Here is a 23,355-nt window from a genome sequence, read left to right as displayed (position 1 = left end):
TGTATATCTTTTTAATCTTGTATTATAAAGACTGAAAAACTACCAATTTAGCAATTGGAATAAATTTTAAAAACCAAAAGAAAAAGCAAAAATCTACAGTCCTTCATTGAGATTTGATGCTGACTCACGGTTCATAAATACTTCATTTTATATAAATAAGTTTTTTCTCTAGTGACTAGGAATTTAAAATTAGGCTGACATGGATTCTTTGCTCATGTAGAATTTCCTTACCCCGGATGAAGGTTGAGCATGTCATGATTTCAGAGATACATATATTTGCTTTAAACACAACCCTCTGAAATCCCATTGTAAACAAACATTTCAAATGCAATAAACAAAAGTTCCATAATGAAGAATGTCCTTAAGTCTTAGCAGTTAGGGAAAAGGGAAAAAAAAATCTGAGTAGAAACTTTGCAATTTAAATAGAAATAAAAAACCAGACTGCATGCATCCACTAGATGGAGAGGAGGGGAGCATGAAGTCAGGTCACAAAGATGGGGACGGAATGAAGAGGGCAGTGGGGAGACAAAGTAGTAGAGACATAAAGTGATAGGGAAAGGGGACAAGAAATATATTATTTCTACTTTTCTGGGAGAAAATATTCCTTAAAAAATTAATGCAACTTGCTCCAAAGCAAAATAATGGAAGGGTTGGGGGCCTGCCACATCATCTTATCGTCAAAAGGACTTGGCGGAGCAACCAAACAAAATTCAGCTCAGCTGCGAAGCTCTGCACACCTTTAAGGAGGGCCAGGAATAGGCAGAGCCATAGGGAGATGGCTTGTCCCTCGAGTTTTTTTTTAAGCAAGGCGTGTTTATCAGAGGGCTCCCATCAGTTCTCCAGAGTTCCGCCAAAGTAATGGACCCAGATTCAGCTTGTTGGACTTAAGAATTTCTGAAGTAGTCCTTTCTTTCCTTTGTCCTTAGGGTAGGGCTGCAACAAGCCAGGAGCATTTCCAAGGCTGCAGAGAAAGGAGACATTCTGCATGTGCAGGTGAGAAAGGACGGATAATCAAATCATTCTTGCAGAGGAATGAGAAGTTAGACGAAGGACAAGGAAGCATCATGAGGAAAGATCAGGGCTGAGAGAGACACTGGGGAAATGTGAGTTTAAAAATCCACTGCCATTTTATCCAGCAGAGTGCAACACAGCCACAAGTGCAAGGAATACGGGCTAATTTGGTTTAAAAACAAAAACACCGCCCCCACAAGAGCCAATTTTTCACCCCATCCCCAGCCCCTGATTTTTCAAAAAGGTTCCTGCTTACCACCCCAGAAAACCATCAACCAGGTTCAGGAGTCACAAGTCCCAACCCACTTATGCAATAGAAAAATAGAACTCACGCCCATGATTTTCTATATGGGCCTCAAGGTGGACGCTGAGGAAGGAAGGGAAATCTGGGGCAAGCTGGGGAGCCTCAGGCCAAGCTGAACCCCTCGTAGTTGTCCAGGGCCTGGGTCAGCCGTGCACTCAGGACCTCTTTGCTGCTGTACTTGGGGAGGTCAAGAAGGTTGTAGCAAGTGTGGGCCACAGGCAAGTACTCCTCCCCGCTGGCTGTGGACTGGATGATGATCTGCAGGCTGGCCATGCCGTAGATGGGAATCCGATCACTACCCGTCAGGAACACTGCGGAGAGAGGGAATGGGAATTACCAACTACACAAATGGGGGACTGGTGTTGGCGGCCTGGGAGGAACAGAAGGGAAAGGATGACACCCTGTGGCTCCTATGAGAAGTGCAACCACTTTCATGTGCCAATACAATACATGCATACTGCATTAATACTAATATAAGCTCATTCTTACAGAGCGAGAGAGATTGCCGTTCAAATCCTGGTTGTTGGTTTTATGTGGATGAAAAGTCTGTACTTTTCATTGAAGGGAACTGCTGACCTCGGGGAAAGCAGGAAGACGACCTGAGTCTCTGACTAGAGGCCTCCTCTCCCCTCAGATGTCTGTGCTTATACCCCCTGGCTGGTGAATTTCCATTTGGGATCTGTTTGCTTGCCTTTGCCTGTCTCTCCATTTTTCTTAAACCAGAAGAGCTGACGCTGACATTACATGAGACGCTTCACTCTTGTGACACACTGGGACTTGGGGGAAAAAAGAGAGACCAACCCAGCTGTCTTTTCCTGTTTTCTAGCACTAGAGAACCTTCTTTGTTCAATTGCTGGAAAAATTACTACAGTGAAATCCTTAGTTAAGGAGCACTTTCAAATAACCTGCCACTACCTGAGGCTGAAATAGATACACATTCTTATCAAAGTCTGTAGAGTTAATAAAACCTATGTAAATCTCTGAACAGAAAAATGTCTTCTTTTAAGGATAATCCCTGGACCAGGAGCAGACTCCGCCTGATGTCACTGCTTTACAAGCTCTGCTGGCAAACCTCACCCCATCACTTGACTCACATGCCACAGCTTCTCAAGAGCCTGTGTAACGGGGCAGAGGAGAAACAGGGCTCTCTTTAGGAATTCTTCTGTAAGCTCTCTGCTGCCTCTCATTCTTGCACATGAGCAGTAGAATCCAGGGATAAATCTTGCATTAATACTAACATATGCTCTTTCTTATAAAGCAAAAGAGACTGCCTCTCAAATTCTAGTTTTTTAAAAAATTTTATACAGATAAAAAATGTATACTATTCACTGGCTAGTTTATCAACGTGATTATACAATGACACAAAGATTTCTACTATTTTTTTAAAAGGATCAGTTTGTTCATGTAAACTAGACTTCATTCTCCTTTCCAAATGTATTAATTACCCTTCTCAAATGTCATCCAGCCAGTCACAAAGGACCACTTATTGTATGACTCCATTTATATGAAATGTCCGGAACAGGCGACGCCAGAGAGAAAGCAGACTGGTAAAGGGATAGAAGGTTGGGAGAAAACAGGGAAAGACTGCTAATGGGCACAGGGCTGCTGCTTAAGGTGATGAACATGTTCTAAAGTTGACAGCTGCACACTGTGGAGTATACTGAAAACCACTGAAATGTATATTTTAAATGGCTGAGTTGTATAGTATGTGCATGTGAATTAAATCTCAACAAAGCTATTATAAATCACATCTCCCCAGTTACATCTGCCATGAACACTAATATTTTCAAAAGGCTAGAGAGAGAAGGGAGGTTAATCCAAACAGTTTGATTTCATTAATGTAATACTTAAAGGAGTGACATATAAAACTAGTATTTTTAGAGCAATTAAAAAATCAGTGAAATGCTTTTTTCTTCCTTTCATGCAGTCCATTCTATTAGGCAGCAACTAAGGAATAACACCCTCTGTGCCTGATATCATAAGACAATAGTGTAAATATATTTCCTTACTTACTCTTTACCATTTAAGAGTTGAACTTTACCCATAGAGCATGCCGTCCTATACCATATGCAAAACTGAAATGTGGACATATACCATATTGACATTACTGATACTTACAGAGAAACTTCTTCTTCTTTTCCAGTGGGAACTCATGAAATGTTTCCCAAAATAGTCTCACAGTGGGATGTGCGGCTGAGTAATCACCCCTGTAGATGGCAGTCTGCCCAAAAAAGAAAAAAAATCATCTTAAGAAAAATATTACAGTGGACATATGCATTGGAGAGGAAGTAACTGCTGTGTTGGGGGAGGGTAATAGCTTAGCGGTAGAGCGCATGCTTAGCACGCATGAGGTCCTGGGTTCAATCCCCAGTACTTCCACTAAAAAAAAAAAAAAACCTGCAAAATCTACTTTATAGCACAGGGAACCATATTCAGTATCTTATAATAACCTACAATGGAAAAGAATCTGAAAAGGAATATACATATATACATGTATAACTGAATCATTTTGCTGTACACCTGAAACTAACATTGTAAATCAACTATACTTCAATTAAAAAAAAAAAAAAAGATGTAACCGCTGAGATACAGCAGACCTCCAGATCCTATTCAGTCACACAACATTTGGAAAGAGGCCAGGCTCTGGGCTTTCCCACCCAGGCCACTGCTCCTCCCTAGACCATGTCTTTCAGGCTTACCTCTTCCAGTTCCTCCCAGTTGTAGTTGCTGTTCCCCACCATCATGGCCCTCAGTTCTGAAGGCTGGAAGAGCTCAAGCACTTTGCCACCACACACCTTTAGGAAGCCGCTGGAGAAGGCTGTGTACCATTCGTGAACTGAGATTTGGAAGACATAATTCACATAAGCTTCCACAAATTCCTGCCTGCCAGGAGACCAAAGAAATAGAACACGGTTAGCCCACAGTCTTGCAGAATTTCTCAAGTTCCCCTTCTACACTGAAGTTGAGAAAGAAAAAAATCTCATCAAATTCTCACACCAAGAGGCATCCTATGGCATCTTGTAGGTTCCAGCCCCAGAATTCCACCAAGGAGTCTCAGGTGATCTGGAGGCAGAGATGCAAGAAGGAAGGGGAGGGGGCCAGACTGGCAAAGCCATACTACTGACTTTATTTCCCCTGAGGCATTCCAGTTTTCATCTTGTTTATGGTCCGACTTAATTTAGTTCAGAAGAAAATACTTTTTCTGCTTAAAAGAAAAAGTCTAAGATAATGGTTCGAGGCTACTTCCTTTTTCTTCAGAAATGAAAAAAACTAAAGCCAGCTGATATTTGTATCCTCATCTATTTGAAAAGGTATAATTTCCTAATTCCTTTCTATAAATCTCTTAATCACCTCTGGAAAGAAGTGTCTTATACAGTGGTTCCACTTCACTAATGATCAGTCAAGTGCTAATTAAGACAACAGTTTCCTGCAAGCCAGACTTCTAGCAAGCTGGCTTCCTGGGCAGGTTTCTGCAGGTTGCAGGTCAGTGTTCTCTTTTCACATGGGGTCTGGCCATTGTCTGTATGCATATTTGAGACTCACTAGTGGGAATGTGAACTGAGATATGAACACCTCGGAGAAAAAGTTGCCAATATCTAGAAAAGCTGAAAATGAAAATACCCTTGGACCCAGCCGCTCTCCTACCAGGTGGTGACCCAGAGGGACTCACATGAACGTACAAGAAAACAGTAAAGAAGAGCAGTAAAGTCACATGATGAAGAACATAAAGCCCAGCGCTTTAATGGAACTAACTAGATCTACATTTATCCAAAGGAATAGAATCTCAAGAACAATGCTGAGTAAAAACCAAGTTTTTGAATGTTAAGTACAATATGATAGCATTTATGTAAGTTGTTTTTTCACGCTTAAAACAGTGCCGTCTATAAGAGGCAGTGGCTCGGCCACTTATGGCTTATGACCCTTGGGCAAGTTATTTACTCTCTCTGTGCCTCAATCTGTTCATCTATAAAATGGGGAGAATGAGAATACATAACTTACGGGACTATTATAAAAATTAAATGTGTTAACAGATGTAAAGTTCTTAGAACCAAGGCTGCCTTGTAGGTGTTAGTGATTATTATACTGCTTATGGCTACAGGATTGGTTTATAAGTGTGAAATTATGTATATTATGTATCTATGAAATGCTTGTTTAATAAAAGCATTAATGTAAGAAGATCTCTGTCTTAATATATTATAAAAATAAAAACTTGAAAGAATATGCTAACATTCATAAGAGTTCTATCTGTGTAGGAAAGGAGGGTGAGAAGAGGGGAACAGAATTAAGGGGATGAAAGAATTTCACTGTTATCAGTAATTCTTTCATTAAAAAATCTAAAGCAAACACTATCTGTTTATTCTTGGTCATAGATACAAAGCTGTTCATAGTTTTTTGCTTTTCTGTATTTAATTTTTTTCTAAAAATTAAAAAAAATCTGACATTATGAAAATGCTTTCCACTTATGCTTCTCTAATATACTGCACTTCTACAATCTGAGTATCTTCCATTTCCTCTAAGCAGACACCGTCACCAATAACTAACCAAGGTATACCAATAACTAACTAGTGTGAGCCCTGACAGTTTTGTTCTCCTTTTTTTGCCATACAAGTCCTGACTTAAGCTTTGATTGAGGAGGCATCCACTTCAAAGACAGCCATCAGGAATAAACAGACGGCCAGCCACACGGTTAGACCACATGAAGAGCCAGGCTGAAGCTCCCTGGTTTGAGAGATCTTGGTTGACTCTGATAACTGACCATTTGGGCCACTTGTGTTTTTGTTTTTTTTTTCCCTCTTCCCATGCATTAAATTGCTGCGCTTATGTTTTAAGTTTACCAATTAAGAATGAGCCCATGACATCCTAGGCCCACCCCCTCAACCCCAATAAAAGCAGAACCCCAGAAGCTCACTCTCAACTCCCTCACTCTCTCTGCTCCACCCCTAACCCCACCAACCTCACTGTGTTCCCCCAGTGTGTCATGTAATTTCCAGGTCTTGTAAATAATAAACCTTAATTTTTTTCAAAGTATCCTGATGGTTATTGCTGAAGGGCATCTTGCAATCCTAATCAGAACCACAACACTGGTTATTGATAGGTTGAAACCAGCACAAAACACTAAACAACAGGCAATGTAATAACAGTGGATAAGTGGGGTAGAGCCTCAGATCCAGGCTCTGCCACGTCCTGTATGCTAACGACTAAGCCTCTCTTTTCTAATCTTTAAAATGGGGTAAATGTTCAGGTTTTTTAAATAAAAGCTACTAATGTAAAAAGATGATTGTACATCTTAACCATAGATGCTAAAAGTTTCTCACACTGCAGATAATGTACTGCTTTACCCATGAGACAAAGCCTGTAAAACAAAGAATGTTGCCCGCCAAGCAGTTCTGTAAGTCATTAGCCACTGCAGTCACTGACCTATAGTCCACCCTGAAAGGAATTCGGGATGAAAAACAGGATGAAGCGTTCTGTGTTTGGGATATGTGGGCCCCTACATAACTATCTAGGATGCATGTATCTAAGGAGGAATTTCAATGACCTCAGATCCTTGCATCCTCCCATACACAAATAAGCACTAAAATCATTAACTTGAGATACCTATTTTTGTGTGTATGTGATTAGCAGTTATCTTTTACCAAGATATATGCTTGATTACATGCATTTCCCAGGCCAAAAAAAAAAATTAATATAGATTGGCTCTTCCCCTACATCTCTGGCGCAGTTCCTCAGAGCTACCTGAGAGGCTGTCTCCCAGGCTATATAGTCCTCAGTAAGGCCCCTGAATAAACCCAAAAATCACAGCTCTCATGTGTGCTTTTTATTCCAGCTGACAGTTCTGGCAACCATGATGGGACCCAGAGCCAACTTCTCTTCTTCACATGAACCCTCCAAGGATCTGGACCTTGGTAACAGCAAGGGCCCAGATGAGTTTTAACTCAATCCTGAGTTTTATTCAGTGGCGGATAAAAAAGTTACCTGACGTCTCATTTTTAAGATACTGAGAAAGTGTTCAGTTGTAAGGTTCTGAGAAAGTGTCCAACTGCAAGAGGATGGGAAGATTTTGTTCAGCTGAAAGACACTGGGAAGCTTCAGACTACAGGATTAGGTAGGAAGCTGACCTGACATCTTGCCCCAAATCATCTAGATCAACAGAATTTGTTGAACTATAAGTGAAGATGAGACAGGAGGGAAGGGGGCAGGGCACAGCCACTCAAGGAATGACAGCAACCATAATTGTGGAAGATTCACCTCCTAGTTGGCCTTGAGGATTAAGAGGTTTGACTTCCAGTAGACCTTGAGCTTCATTACATGCTCATTGTAACAGCATGATCAAATAACATGCCAGCAGGCGCCATGATAGCCCCAAGGCTAACCGCAAAAGGCCAAACAATGGGTGGTGGCCCAATCCCTGGGAATGCCAGCCCCTTCCGGGGGGCAGTTGGATTGATCCCACCTGTAGGCGTGTGAAGCTACTGAGACCATAAAAAGTGACACCACCACACCTAGTGGCCCTTTGTGCTCTCTCTCCCCTTTGGAGACAGCCCGCACTCTGTCTGTGGAGTGTGTACCTACTTTTACTTTAACCTGAGCACCCAATTCCCACACCTCTTTCCTTACCTTTCTCTTGTCTTACACTCTATGCAGTATGTGTCTCTCTAAATAAATCTACCTTTACTCAACGGTGGCTCGCACTTGAATTCTTTGCTGTGCGAAGCCAAGGACCCACACTTGGCAGGACACGTCCTAGGGGCTCAACTGAGACCTGGGACTCGGCCCTCCTCAAGGCCCACATCCGTTTTCCTGCCTCAAAGATACCACATGGGAGCTTTCAGCTCCAAAGATAAGGGACACGGCTCCTGCCGGCTGGTTATGGCTTTCTCAGGCAACCGAAAAATTTATGGAAATTGTGGAGGTGAGTCCTCATACTGTACAGCAGTCCCATAGGGAAACTCACCCATTAATTGAAAAACTCATTAAAAGAATTGGCCACCCACTGCTCGGAGCACCCACGGCAGTTTTAGACTGCTGGTAGGAGAAAACAAGACGCGCAAAAGAGCTGAAACCACTCCAGAGCGACACCTGGAAGAACTAAACTCACAAACAGCCCACCGGCCCCTACTGTTTTCAACAGTGATTCTGTTATGACAAGCCAATTTTAAAATGAGAAATAGAGTCTCCCAAACAGAAGAAAAAGGGGGTGCCAGATAACCCCAATAATCCAGATGGGTTTATATATGTACAGAACTTAGACACTTGCACTTACTTAATTAGGAACTAAGGAAATCCTCCCTGAAATGGCCCAGATGGGGCTCTTTTTGACATTCCAAAACTGCTCTGTGCATAAGCAGTTAGACAAAACCAGATCCAAAACTGGTTCTGCATAAGCAGTCAGAGAAAGCCGGCTTGATAAAATATCTTTTCAAAATTCTGACCCTAAGGGGACAAAGGCCTCCTAAGAGGAGGCTGCATTTTCCTCCCTGCATCTTTGAGATAATAATGTTCTACCAGGGCTTTCAGGAATCCTTATCTGTATCTTATCTAGACCATCTCTAATTCCTGGGACTGAGGCAAAAAAGGGGAAAAGAGGCCTTTCAAACTCAAGCAAGTAAGCTTAACTTATTCCAACTGTTATTTATAAACCAGTGAATTTTACATTGTAATACCTGATTTATGACTAAGTTTTAAAATGAAGCTATGAGATCTCTGATTATATCTACGTCTGTGTGTTCATTATATATATACATATATATATATATCTCTACTTCCGAATGGTATTGCCAAAATTAATTTGTAAATGAGCTCTATTATGATTAGCTTTAAGGAAATTAAGCACTTACATAAAGTCTCAGAAATATAAAAGAAACTAACCCAAATGAATTTCAGGTTCCCATGAAATAGTACCAAAGTTAGTTAAAGTTTGTTGGTCAAAGATACCAAGAGGTTTTAAAACACTTGGTCAAACAGGAACATAGGTCACTGTGAAACAATACTTATTCACTTAACCAAAGTGACAATAAAAGATTTCAAAGGCAAATATGGAAGGTTACAACAGATTACTTCAAAAGTAAAGAAACTTCACCACCTGTTATCAAAATCAGATTAATATTCCAAGAAACTTTGTCCTCTTAGCAGAGAGAGAACTTCCTCTTTGATTTGAGGAAGTCTTTGGCATGGCTTTTCTGGCCTTGAGAGACCTTTTAAAAGTTCAACCTGAGATTCCTTACGAAAAGTTCCAGCAAAGCCAATTTCAAAGAGCCTATGTGATCTTAATTTGGCTATATTTGGTAGAAATGAAGGTGATTTTAGAGAGAAAAAAACTATGTTTCAGTGAATGTTAAGCTCTAGTGTTGTTAACTGTCTCTGTGGTTTGTATTTACTACTGAAGACTCACTTCCTAGACGGCTTCTTCTTACAATGTTGCATTGTTGTCAGATTTAACTGAATTATTAAAAGGACATTCTAAATTTGTTTCTAAAGCTTATCACAGTAATCTGTCTTTGAATGAAGATCATAGGCCCCATTACCTGCAACCAGGAGATTATGTATACTGGAAAGGCATCGTTTAAAGACTCCTAGATGGAAGGACACTTACCAAGTGCTCATAACTAGCTCATGCACAGGACACTAAAAGGAAATCATTCTTGGACTCCCACTTCCCACTTACGAAGGGCCCCTGTACCATACTGTTCTATAGAGAGGACTGCTGACCTCAAAATCACCTTGAAACAACACTCACACCAGGATGAGAAGACATCAGAAGTAGACAGCTATACCAAGATGCCAGATCTGACCTGTATGATTATTTGTAGTGTTTTCCTGATTCCTTGGACTTCTGCATATGAATCAAATGTTCTTCTATCATGAGCACAATCCTATACAGATTTCAGAAATCAATCCAATTATGTACATCTAATACTTCTGGTTTACCCTGGTGGATTTCTTATCTCCAAGACTCTAACTGAATGGGCCTTTGAAAATTTATTTTAGAAGAAAGAAGCTGTAGGTCCACTATTGGTTATTACTAGATGGGAATCCCTCACTCAGCCAATCAATCATACTTTCTCTGACCGACCATAAATATGAATTCTCTTTTAAAATTACTCAAGCTCAATCAGAGGAACAAGCTAAATTTCAGTCAAAGAACATAATTTCCCAATTATTAGAAGGAACCCTCCCTCAGTTATGGGATTGATTTATACGGCTAACACTAGGCTATGGTCATTTAAGTTTAAAGGCCCTCCTATGTTGGGAACAATCAAATCATACTAAAGATAACAGCCAAATAACACTAGAAAATTAGGCTGAGTGCCATAGGGAAAATGCCAACATTTCATTTCCCTTAAAGATAGCAATTGATGGAGCAAACTGGGTCAGGTGACCAGGAATATAATGAGTTGCACCTAATGGAACTCCATGTCTTTGTTGCACCAATTTGTGGCCCTGGCTTCTGCCAGCATGGATAGGAAAATGCACCCTAGGATTCCCTTGGGCTCAAGGCCACTAGTGTGCCAATTCAGAGATGACTCCAATAAATTTACCATTAAGACAAGCCTGATGGATCAAGAGATCTGCATTTCACTGGTAGAACCATTTTGCAGCTATTTTTGTGCCTTCAGCAGGATTGGAAGTTGTAACTGCCCACACTGAAGCCTTGACAAAATTCACCCAACAGGCCTGAAACGGTAATAATCAGGGTATTAGCCTACTGAATTCTGAGGTGTCTGTGATGAGAAAAAGCAGTATTACAAAACATGCGGCCTTCAGTATCTTTATAGCATCTGAAGGAGACAGGCGCCTATGCCGTGATTCTAACTGGATGCTGCATTCTCATGCCAGATGAATCCTCTGATAGAACACATTTAATGACGCATATGAAAAATCTGATTTCTGCCTTAACTGATACACTTTCTAGTCTTGGTCATCCTTTAAGGAGCTGATTTGGTTCTGGAAGCTAATGCTTAAATCTCTATGACTTTATTAATTTTACTAGCTGTATTACTTGCATCCTGTCTAAGACTGTTGTTTCTTGCATTACTCAACGTGTAAACAGGTCTCTGACAAAATTAATGACGGCTCAATATTTTGAGGCCCTTGATCACATTTATAGCCCCAAAGATCAACTGTAAGAGGGAAACTCTAGATATGGCAAAAGGAACAGGGAAAAATATTTCCTTGATCATAACAGACTAGAAAGACAGATGATCCAGAGAATTTTTAAGTTATTAACACAGCCCAATACAGAAGTAGCACATTGAGTGGCCTAGCAACGAGATCCTTGCCTGCCCTAGGAATAAGTCTTCTTAGCACCGTGGGACAAACTGGTCATGAAATAATTCCCAAATCTTAGTTGAATTTATGATCAAAAGGGAGGGAGTTGTAAAACAAAGAATGTTGCCCACCATTCAGTTCTACAAGGATCAAGTCATTAGCTTCTGCAATCACTGACCTATAGTCCACCCTAAAAGGAATTCGGGACAAAAAACAAAATGAAGAATTCTGTGTTTTAGATATGTTGGCCCCTCGATAGTTAAGATACGTATCTAAGGAGGAATTTCAATGATCCCCGATTCTTACATCTTCCCATATACTGACAAGCACTGAAACCTTTTAACTTTTTTTGAGATTAGCAGTAAACTTTTATCAAGATGTATGCTTGACTAAATGTATTTCCCAGCCCTAAAGTTCATATATATTGCTCCATCCCCTACTTCTATAGAGCAATTCCTCAGAGCTATCTGAGAAGCTATCTGAGACAGAGCTATAGTCCTCAGTAAATTCCCTCAAAACTGAAACTCACAGCTCTCATGTTGTGCATTTTTTAATTCCGTCAACAGCCAGTAACATTCTTCTGGTACAACTGCCTAAGAGAAGCACCATCAGCATGATTTTTTATTATAGACTGCGATGGTTAATTTTATGTATCAATCTGGCTAGGCTATGGTGCCCAGCTGTTTAGTCAAACATCACTCAAGATGATGCTGTGAAGGAATTTTTTAGATGTGACTAACATTTAAATCAGTAGTCTTTGAGTAAAGCAGGTTAGTCTTCATAATGTGGTGGGCCTTGCCCAATCAGTTAAAGGCTTTAAAAAACTAAAGGCTTCTAAAGAAGGAATTTGGCCTTCAGACTGCCTTCTGACTCAAGGCTGCAACATCAACACCTGCCAGAATTTGCAGCTTGCCATCCTGCTCTGAAGATTTCTGACTTGCCAGTCCCAAAAATCACATGAGCAGATTTCTTAAAGTCAGTCTCTCTCTTTTTATGTGTCTGTGTGTCTGTGTATTATTGGTTCTGTTTGGAGAACTCTAAGACAGACTTGGGTAACAGGAAGTGGGGTACTATAATAGCAAATATCTAAAATGTAAAAGTGCCTTTGGAACTGGGTATAGGTAGAGGCTGGAAGGGTTTTACGGCAGTGATAGAGAAAGCCTAGACTGCCTTGAAGAGACTGTTGATAGAAATATACACATTAAAAGAGATTCTGGCGAGAGCTCAGAAAGAAGATAACTGTAGAGAAAGCTGCTATGTGGAAAATAAATATAAATCATAAACAGCATATTGCTAGAATTATGAACGTTAAAATACTCTGGTGAAATCTCAGATGGAAATGAAGAACACGTTGTTTTTTGAAAATTGGAGAAAGGCAATCTTGTTATAAAGTGGCAGAGAACCTGGCTGAATTACGTTCCAGTGTCTTGCAGAAAGTAAAACTTGATAAACTTGGTTATTTTGTGGAGATTTCTGAGCAAAGTATTGAAGGTGTGGTCTGGTTTCTTCTTGCTGCTTATAGTAAAATGCAAGAGGAAAGAGATAAATTGAAGAGGGAATTGTTAAGCAAAAAGGACTAGAACTTCAAGGTTAGGAAAATTCTTAACCTATCCAGATAGCATGCTCTGGAAGCAAGGCCAAGGGTGTGGCTGAACACTGATTTACTAAAGAGATCAGGCATGTGACTCATGGATCCAATCAACCATCACAGCAGAGGCCAGGAACAGAGATGTGGCTGGCTATCCAGGAAAGATCTGTGGAGGACCCTCTTGTCTGATGACTTGGACCGCCATGAACTGCCTGGGAGGCCAACAGGGTTTATGAGAATTTTATACTGGCAGAAACACTACCAGCTTGTATTGAGGGTAGAGATGGGACAAAATGAAAGAAGGCTGTCGGGATTCCACAGGTGTGAAATGAGCTAGTGGAGCTAACTGGCTGCAAACAGGTGTTATCTTCCAAGAAAGAGGAAGAATGATCCCAAAGGCAGATCAGAGTCCAGTGGGACTATCACTGCCAACATGGGCGTAGGTCCAGGAACCAGGACCAGACCTCCACAGCCTTATAAGGCAGGACTACCACCCAAGGGGGCCAGAGGACAGAGCACGGAACTGAAGAGGATTAATCTCCAAGCCTTAAAATCTAATGAAATTTGCCCTGCTAGGTTTATGATTTGCTTGGGGCCTGTGATCCCCTTTCCCTTCCTGATGTCGCCCTTTTAGAATGGGAATGTCTTTCCAATGCCTATCCCACCATTGTAACTGGAAGCAAAAAATTTGTCTAGTTTCACAGGTTCACAGGCTATAAAAGAATTTTGCCTCAGTGTGCATCAAACCTCAAGTCTCACCCATACCTGATTTTAATGATATTTACATGATATATTAGTCTGGATTATCCAGAGAAACAGAATAAATAGGGAGTGACTGTGCGTGTGCACCGGTGTGTGTGTGTGTGTGTGTGTGTGTGTGTACACACACACACACACATACATATACATAGAGATTATAAAGAATTAGTTCATGCAATAATGAAGGCTCATAAGTCCCAAGATCTCTAGTCAGTAAGCTGGAGACCCAGAGAGCCAATGATGTAGTTCTAGCCCAAAAGTAGGCAGGCTCAAGACCCTGGAAGGGCTGATGCTTCCATTAGAGTCCGAAGGCCAGAGAAAATGGCTGCCCCAGCCTAAAGGCAGTCAGGCAGAAGGATTACCTCTTATTCAGCCTTTTTGTTCTATTCAGGCCTTCAGTTGATTAGATGAGACCCATGCACACCAGGAAGGGCAATCTGCTTTACTCAGTTTCCTGAATCAAATGTTAATCTCTGCTCAATATCACTAATTATCAGAGAAATGCAAATCATAACTACAATGAGGTATCACCTCACAGAAGTCAGAATGGCCATCATTCAAAAAAGTCTGCAAACGATAAATGCTGGAGAGGGTGTTTTGAAAAGGGAACCCTCCCTACACTGTTGGTGGAAATGTAGTTTGGTGTGGCCACTACAGAGGACAATATGGAGATTCCTCAAAAGACTGAAAATAGATTTATCATATGATCCAGCAATCCCACTCCTGGGCATACATACAAAGGGAACCTTAATTCAAAAAGATGCATACACCCTAATGTTCACAGCAGCACTATTTACAATAGCCAAGACATGGTGGTAACCTAAATGTCCATCAACAGAAGACTGGATAAAGAAGTTGTGGTATATTTATACAATGTAATATTACTCAGCCATAAAAAATAATAAAACAATGCCATTTGCAGCAACATGGATGGTCTTGGAGACTGTTATTCTAAGTGAAGTAAGCTAGAAAGAGAAAGAAAACTATCATATGATATCACTCATATGTGGAATCTAAAAAAAAAAGACAAATAAATTTATTTACAAAACAGAAACAGACTTTCAAACATAGAAGACAAATCTATGGTTACCAGGGGGAAAGGAAACGGGAAGGGACAAATTGGAAGCATGAGATTTGCAGATACTGACTGGTATATATAAAATAGATAAACAAGTTTATACCGCACAGCACAGGGAACTATATTCAGTATCTTGTAATAGCTTACAGTGAAAAACAATATGAAAACGAATATATGTATATTCATGTACGACTGAAGCATTGTGCTGTACACCAAAAACTGACATAACATTGTAAACTGACTATACCTCAATAAAAAATATATAAAAATTTTAAAAAGACAAACTTACTCATAGAACAAGAACAGACTCACATAGAAAACAAACCAGAAATTGACACAACACTGTAAACTGACTATACTTCAATAAATAAACAAACACACACACACAAAAGAAAAAAAGGTGAAAGAACTTGAGGAGCAATACAATTTTGGAAAAGAACTAAGAGGACTCTCATTACCTAACTTCATGACGTACTATTATAAAACTTCGGTTATCAAGTGTGGTATTCGTGAAAGGGACAGACACATAAATCAGTGCAACAGAACAGAAAGTCCAGAAATGGATCCACATGTATACAATTAGTTTTCAACAAATTTAAATGAGCAATTCAGTGGAGAAAGGACAGTGTTTTCAATAAATGGTACTGTATCAACAGACTATCCATATGCAAAAGGTATGTATTCCTATACCTCATGCCTTTATTAAAGATAGCTAACTCAATATGGATCAGAGTCTAAATGTGAAACTTTAAACTGTAAAACTTCTAGAAGGAAATGTAAGACCAAATCTTTATGGCTTTGAATTTGGCAAAGATTTCTTAACTATGACACCAAAAGCATAATCTATGAAGAAAAAATTAATAAAATGGATTTATCAAAATTTAAAATGTCTGCTTTTTGAAGACACTATTACAAAAATGAAAGGCAAGCCACAGGCTGGAAGAACATATTTACAAAACACGTATCACACACAGGACCTGTACCCAGAATATATAAAAACATTAAAACAGTTAATGAGAGTAAAAAATACAGTTTAGAAAATGAGGAAAAGATCTTAACAGACATTTTAACAAAAGAGATATATGAATGACACATAAGCACACTGGAAGATAGTATCATTAGTTATTATGGACACCAGGCACAGCCCTTAGACTAAGGGACAAAAAACCAGTAATACTAAATGCTCAGGAGGATGTGGAGCAACTACAACTCTCATACATTGCTAGTATGAAAGCAAAATGGTACAGCCACTTTGAAAAACAATGCGGAAGTTTCTTACAAAGCTAAACCGACATTTACCATCTGACCCAGCGATTCCACTTCTAGGTATTTACCCAAGAGAAATGAAAACCTTTGTTTACACAGAAATCTGCCGATGAACATTTTGAGCAGCATTATTCATAATCACACCAAAAAAAAACTCAAATGGGAATATTACTCATTAACAAAGAGGAACAAACACTACTATATGCAACACCACCGATGAATCTCAAATGTATTATGCTGAATGAAAAAGACCAGGCTCAAAAGGCTATACGCATATGATTCCATTTATACGACGTTCCACAGAAAACAAAACAAAACAATTATTGTGACAGATAACAGATCAGCGGCTGCCAGGGCTGGCAGTAAGGGAAGGACTATGAGGGAATTTGGACGGGGGAATAAGGTTATTGTTCAACAATTTGATTACCGTAGTGTTTGTCACAGTATCCTGAAAAGCCTAAAATTTATAGTACATAATTTATATCTCAAAACAGACTTTAAAAAAAGAGTAGCCTAGCTTATCACTAAGTTTAAAGATTTTTTAAAGATGGAAACATAAAAATTCTAAAAGATGGGCACACCTTGTCTGTCTCAAGCAGGTTAAGTTAAATGGATTTGATTAAAGTTTTGAGTTTTGTTTGGTGTTTTTAAACTGTGTCACAGCTTCTATACTATAGGAGTTAGAAGGCCTGGTTTCTGCCCCCGATTCTGCCCATCAGGTGATATATAAAGTAAGAGAATATTTATTTCACTTTATTTTTCTGCTTCTAAGTTCCTTATTTTAAAAAATGAGAAAAAGCATTCCAAACCTCAAGAGGTGATATATGGAACATGTAAGTGATATATGGAATATGTGTAGTATCAGTTACCTAAATATAGAGATATTATTTTAGCGAATTCAGTTAGGGTTAAGATTAAAATTTCAACTTTAACAAAACTCATTCATTACAAATGGCAATAAGGAAGCTGAACGTAAATTATACGGAACAGAATTAAGAAAGTAAAATAAATAACAGGAGTCACAAGTACCAAAAAACCTAGGATATTGGCTAATGGCAATATATTGCGCCTTTTGTAAATAGTTACTTTATTTGGGGAAGGGCACAAAGATGTCCTTTTCTTAAAGAGAATATTATTGCACGTTACCTCTGCATTTTAATACATGCAATTTAATTATTTTGTAAACAAAACACTTATCAAATGCTTGCTAAGTGTCAGCAATAAAAGCTAAACATATTAACTAATTTAATATTCCCCAAAACAAAAAGCACAGAATGTACTTTGGGAAGTAATATTCCTAACATTCATACGTTTTATGGAAAAGCTTCAGCAAGTTCCAACATAATGAAAGAAAAGCATTTATATCAGTAATGCTGAGCTTGAAAACATTCCTGAAGGATCGTTTGTCTTCCACACCTAAAATACACGCCCTCATCCTTCTTCAAGAAGCTATCGTTTTTTGGCTTAATAAAGAATTAAAATGTCTACTCATTTGGCTATTAGAAAACAAGAGTTCGGTATTTAACACCTTTTTTTATGTTCTCAGATACAAATTACCAGCAAGACGCACAGAACAGAGGCTGAACTGCGGCGTGCCTTGGGAACAATGTCTGTGGGTAAACGTGTGTGTGTTTGTGTGGGGGGGGTGCATGTGTGTCCCCATGAACAGCAGTACTAAACACCTGCTTCAACCTGGATAAGATGGGGGCGGGGGCCGTCCCCTGGGCCACAGGTGTCAGATAGTATTCCTTTCTTTGGCCCTCCTCCAGCTTTATTCCTCCCCACAGGACACAGAGTCTGAAGACCCTTCTAGAACATTCCATGATACCCGGGTTCCTGAGATTCCCGATCCAAACGTTTCAGGGTCCATCCTGCTGGGAAGAGACCCTACCACCGGTATTCATGCCGCTAGGCTGCTAAAGGGCCAAGATGGGGGGCGAGGGTGGGGGGATGGGCATGCAAGCTACATTATCCCCTGCCCCCCATCACGCACCCAGGTCCCAAAGCGGGTGGAATGGAGTCAGCTCTTCCGCACCTCTACTTTCTGGGAAAAAATTCAGTGGAATCTGAGGTGATCAAAGCCGAGTAAGCCAGAGAGGCTCCCTACCAAGGCCTACCAAATGCCAGCTACGGGGAGATGGAGACACACGCCAAGCCAGATGTACTGCCAGATGTAAGCACCTGCATGGGCTTGAGGAGCAAACAGGCTGAGGCCGTCCACGCAGCTTCCGGAAAACTGCCGCGGACCCCCGCTGCCATTCCCCACCCCTGCTTTCGGGGGGAGGGGTGCGTGGGCGGACGGGGCAGGGTATCTAAGAGACGGGGACTGACGTCGCCCGCAGTGCGGGGGAGCCGGCCGGGTAGCAACAGGAGGAGGCTGGCGCCGTTCGAGGGCCCGACCATCAGCTGATGCTGGAGAGCCAGTCAAGGGCCCGCGGGCGAAAGGGCGGGGCCGCGCCCACGTCACTGCCGCGGCCGACGTCAGCGCCGCTTGCCGCTTGCCGCAGCCGCAGGACCGCTGTGGTGCAGTCGGGTGCAGGTCTCTGCAGGAGCCAGCCTAGACCTCCGCGCTTCTCGAACATGGCCGACTCGGAGAACCAGGGCCCTGCGGAGCCGAGCCAGGCGGCAGCGGCGGCAGCGGAGGCGGCCGCGGCGGCAGAGGAGGTAATGGCGGAAGGTGGTGCGCAGGGGGGCGATTCTGACAGCGCGGCCGGCGACTCCGACGGCGCGGCCGGTCAGACGGCGGAGGAGCCCCAGACCCCTGCAGAGAATGCACCAAAGCCTAGGAATGACTTTATCGAGAGCCTGCCTAACTCGGTGAAATGCCGAGTCCTGGCCCTCAAAAAGCTGCAGAAGCGATGCGATAAGATAGAAGCCAAATTTGATAAGGAATTTCAGGCTCTGGAGAAAAAGTATAACGACATCTATAAGCCCTTACTTGCCAAGATCCAGGAGCTCACCGGTGAGATGGAGGGGTGTGCATGGACCTTAGAGGGTGAGGAGGATGAAGACGATGACGAAGAGTATGAGGATGAGGAGGAGGGTGAGGAGGAGGAGGAAGAGGAGGAAGAGCCTGCGGCAGAGGCTGCGGCGGAGGCGGCAGCTGCCGCCAAAGATGAGGGTCCCCACTCCGCAGCGCCTGATGACGCCAAGTAAGCGGGGGCAGAGATTGCAGAGGAGAATGACGACGCAGATAACGCCCCCCTCTTTCTTTTTCTTTTTTTAATACTGGTGGACTTGAAAAGGCTCAGGTTTTGGACCAAAATAACAATGTGAATCAATTCTGACATTCCTAAAATAATAATAAAATCGAAGCAATCTGATTTTGGCGAGCCCGTTTCAAATTTGACTTGCAATTTGAACACAAGTAAATGTATCAAAAAGGTGTTGAAAACGAGTTAAATTTAAAATGATTTTTTTCATGATCTCTTCTGCAAGGACTGGAGATGAGACTTACTAAGGGTGTCAAGTAGATGTGAAGTAAAGAACGTCACTTTGAAACCCTTTCATCACATTATCATTACACTACGCACGGAACACCTAAGCCAGGACCGAACATTTTCTCAATGCTTGATTCTTCAATTTCTTTAATCATGCAGTTTTCCAGCGCAGAAGAAGGTGAACCCATGACAAATCTCAAATCTCATCTTTAAGACTTTGCTTTTGTAACCCAGACATCAGCTTTACACTTCAGAGAAGAGGGATGGAATGGAGGGAGCCGGTGCTGGAGATCATGACAGTACTATTAATGAGGTCCAGAAAACTGCCACTTCAAATTCTAAAGACTGTTCTGACTATTTGAATTTAGAGAAACAGCATGGTTCTGAGAAGGAGGGTGTATAACCTGTACAATATTGTCACCATATGTGTTCATTATTTACAGTCTCGTGTTTCTGTGTTTTCTTGGTAGTGTCTATTTACAAAGGTATAAAAAAAAAACCCAAATGTTTAAGTTTAAATCCCTTTACCTAGTATTTTAGAAATATTAATTTACTTGAAAAGATGTAGAATCTAGTAAATTCTGTAAAGCATGTGTATCCAATGTTATGTACTTTGATCCTTGTGATGTCTTTCTGTCTTGTAGCTTTTAGAATGTAGCTGTGAAAATCATCAGAACTCTTCACTGAAGCTAATGTTTGGAAAAAATATATACTTGAAGAACCAATCCAACTGTGTGTCCCCACCCCCAGCTCAGAAGTAGAAAGGGTTTAAGTTTGCTTGTGTTAGCTGTGCCTTCATTATTTTGCTATGTAAATGTGACATATTAAATATAAAATGGTGCATAATCAGATTTTACTGCTTGAGAACAGAATGGCCTACAGAAAAAGAATTTTTAGGAGGACACATTTAACGTAAAGACTCTTTGCTTCTTTGTGGGTTTTGAATTGTGTGACTCAGTGATCTATAAAGAAATATAAGCATAAAGTTGTTTACCACTGTGGTGTTAATAAAATAGTATTTTCAAAAAACAAAAGGACTCAGTACTCTGCCTACCTGGAATCAAATCCCAGCTCTGCTTCCTTTTAACAGTGAACCTGGGGCAATTTAGTTAATCTGCTCAGTTTCTCTTTACCTATAAAAGGAGATAGTAACAGCCCCTTCCTCACAGATTATTTTAGGGAGAACAAATTTCATTTACACAAAGCCCACAGAACAGTGTCTGACACTAAGTGCTCAAGAAATTTTAGCTATTATTATTATTACATGAAAGATAAAGACAATTTGAAATTCAATCCTCCTAAGTTACAAAAGGGGAGAAAATGCATATCATTATATTCTTAAGTGTATAATTTTTATTGTTAGAAAAGAATATGGCCTTTAATTCATAAACACACGAAATTCAATAAACTGTCTTGTTTTGGTTTCCTCAGTATAAAAATCAGGGGTTGATTTCCTCCCAGAAAGGGTAAGACTTTAGTGTGACATTTTGAATATATAAAAAAGGTTAGTTCAACTTTACATTTGGGCATTCTAAATGAAGTATAAAATTAAAGACTCCAAAATTTTTTTAAACACAGACGTGTTTTCCTCCATTTCCCTTGAGGGTTAAAATTACTTAGAAGCAAAATGAGACTGTTTTACCTTAGGGAATGGAAGGAAGCTCTGACCTGTTGCTTATGGCAATAGTTGAGTAAAACCTTAAGGTTAAATATTAATCTTCCTTAAGGCCAGGCCAACAAAAAGAGAAAGTCAAAATAATGTACTACATAAGAAGACAGTGATTACCTTAATTATATGTTTATCCTAAATAGGAGCAAAAAAAACCCAAAGTAATAAAATTGAATATTAACTTCTTACCCCTAGGAATAAGAGACTCATTTCATATTTTTCTAGGTCCAGCAAAAAGGCAAAAATGAATGAAACAAATAAGGTGTATAATTAGTAGGGAAACATCTTTTTGCTGGCATGTGATTATATATGGAAAACCCAAGAGAATGAACTGAAAGCTATCACATTCAGTAAGTTTGAGGAATTGACCAGTTACCAGATAAATATATTAAAAACCAATAACTATTTCTAGGCACTAATAATGATAAAAATGTATACAAAATTTCTTTACAGCAGAAATAAATCAAAATATTTATAAAAACCTCTACTAAAAATTGTGTATAACCTATGAAAAGAAAAAACATTATCACAAAGAAATGTACTAGAGGCCTTTGGATGGTAATACTGAATATCACAAAAGTGTCAATTCTTCCCAAATTAACTTTTATCTAACTTCAAATCAAAACCCAAACTGGATCTGGAACCATATAATTACCTTAATCTTCACCTCTAAGAATATGGAAACAAGATTTTCACCTTAGACTACAGACTCAAAAAAATTTTTTGACTGAAGAAAATACATTGAGTATTCATCAATTACTGGACAGGAAAGGCTAAGTTTAGAATGATTTAAGACCAAAAGAAATAATCAACAGACGTGAGAACACAAAAATGAAATTATAAAGATTTAAACACCCTCCACATTCTTAAAAGTAAACAGCAAACTGGGAATAAAATCTGCAGTAAATACAGGTGGCAAAGGGTTGGTAGTTTTAATATAATAAAGAGTTCATACAAATCATATGAAAATCATTTAGTCTTTTTTTATGGGTTCCTAGAATTTATTATGCTTATAAACTTAAAATACAAATGCTTATGGTATATTTAAAAAAATTTTTTTATATTTTTCAACATTTGCTGATTCTTACTTTGTGGTACAGTCTGTGCTTGGAAACCAACACTGATATTTCTACCTCTAAATTATATTTAATACAGTAGTGTCTTCATTATTTTGGTTATTCTTTTTACTGTCTATAATACCTACATGTATATACAAACATATTTTAGTTATATATGTAAAAGCACCTTTGGATCTCTGAGGGAAAAAAACGCTAAATATAATAAAAAGTATTTACACCGACTTCCGTATGCCTTAGTATCAGTGACTTAGATATACCAGTTCTATTTAAAAAATTTTTTTAAAGTATGATTCAGTCAAAAGACAATATCTACAAAAAAACAAGCAGCAAGCTGCTGTCAAACTAGGTTGATGATACCTTCAAGCTTAAGAATCAGTAGACGCTTAAGTTTGATAGAGGTTCAAGCCTTTATTTAGTTCAAGACTAAAAATCATTTAGTCTTAATAAGAAAATATGTAAAGGATATCAGCAGACTACTTTAAAAAGGGGAAATACTGCAGGCCTGTTTTGGACAAAGACCCATCCTGAGAAGGCAGCACGAAGTGGACCAGGCCTCCAGCAAGGTCTGGAACACACGTGTCCCAGCTGGGTGCTCTGGACAACAATCTTTCCTTCACTTCCAGTGAGACTTCAGCTGTGGGGTTTTCTAGCTACCAGTCACACCACTGTTGGCCACTTTTCTCAGGATACAGGCACATAAATGATGCCCTTCATAATGTCAACAATTTCCACCATTTCCTGACTGGGTTGATCTTTCCCCTCTGCTTCCTGCACTGCTTATTTGATAGTTCCTCAGGCAGCCATAAAACTTGCCTGTTAACATCTAGCAGGATACCCTCCCTTCAAGGCAGGTCAAACATTCTAGCTCATAAGCCATTCTTAGTCCATTATA

At 40.0% G+C, this 23,355-nt stretch overlaps 2 protein-coding genes across 10 annotated transcripts in view; one reads left to right on the top strand and one right to left on the bottom strand.

Moving 5' to 3' along the window:
• The window catches only part of HERC3 (HECT and RLD domain containing E3 ubiquitin protein ligase 3), a 130,325-nt gene that overhangs the window by 15,370 nt on the left and 91,600 nt on the right, over positions 1 to 23,355 (bottom strand). For 8 of the 9 annotated variants that reach the window (XM_072943326.1, XM_072943287.1, XM_072943317.1 and 5 more), the window contains 3 exons: positions 4,015 to 4,198; positions 3,434 to 3,536; positions 986 to 1,626 (listed from right to left, as the gene is read on the bottom strand). In XM_072943326.1, the coding sequence (XP_072799427.1) occupies positions 1,418 to 1,626; positions 3,434 to 3,536; positions 4,015 to 4,198 (496 nt within the window). In that variant the 3' untranslated portion in view covers positions 986 to 1,417. Of the gene's footprint in view, positions 1 to 985; positions 1,627 to 3,433; positions 3,537 to 4,014; positions 4,199 to 23,355 lie in introns of those variants that run through there. The other variant, XR_012061307.1, reaches the window with a different exon arrangement.
• Positions 18,564 to 20,700, top strand: NAP1L5 (nucleosome assembly protein 1 like 5). Its single transcript, XM_006198157.4, has one exon. The coding sequence runs from the start codon at positions 18,685 to 18,687 to the stop codon at positions 19,429 to 19,431; it is 747 nt and encodes a 248-aa protein (XP_006198219.2). The 5' UTR covers positions 18,564 to 18,684; the 3' UTR covers positions 19,432 to 20,700.

Source organism: Vicugna pacos, chromosome 2 (genome assembly GCF_048564905.1).
Source record: "Vicugna pacos chromosome 2, VicPac4, whole genome shotgun sequence".
In the NCBI taxonomy this organism is placed as follows: domain Eukaryota; kingdom Metazoa; phylum Chordata; class Mammalia; order Artiodactyla; family Camelidae; genus Vicugna; species Vicugna pacos.
This window is presented reverse-complemented; position numbering and strand designations above follow the sequence as displayed.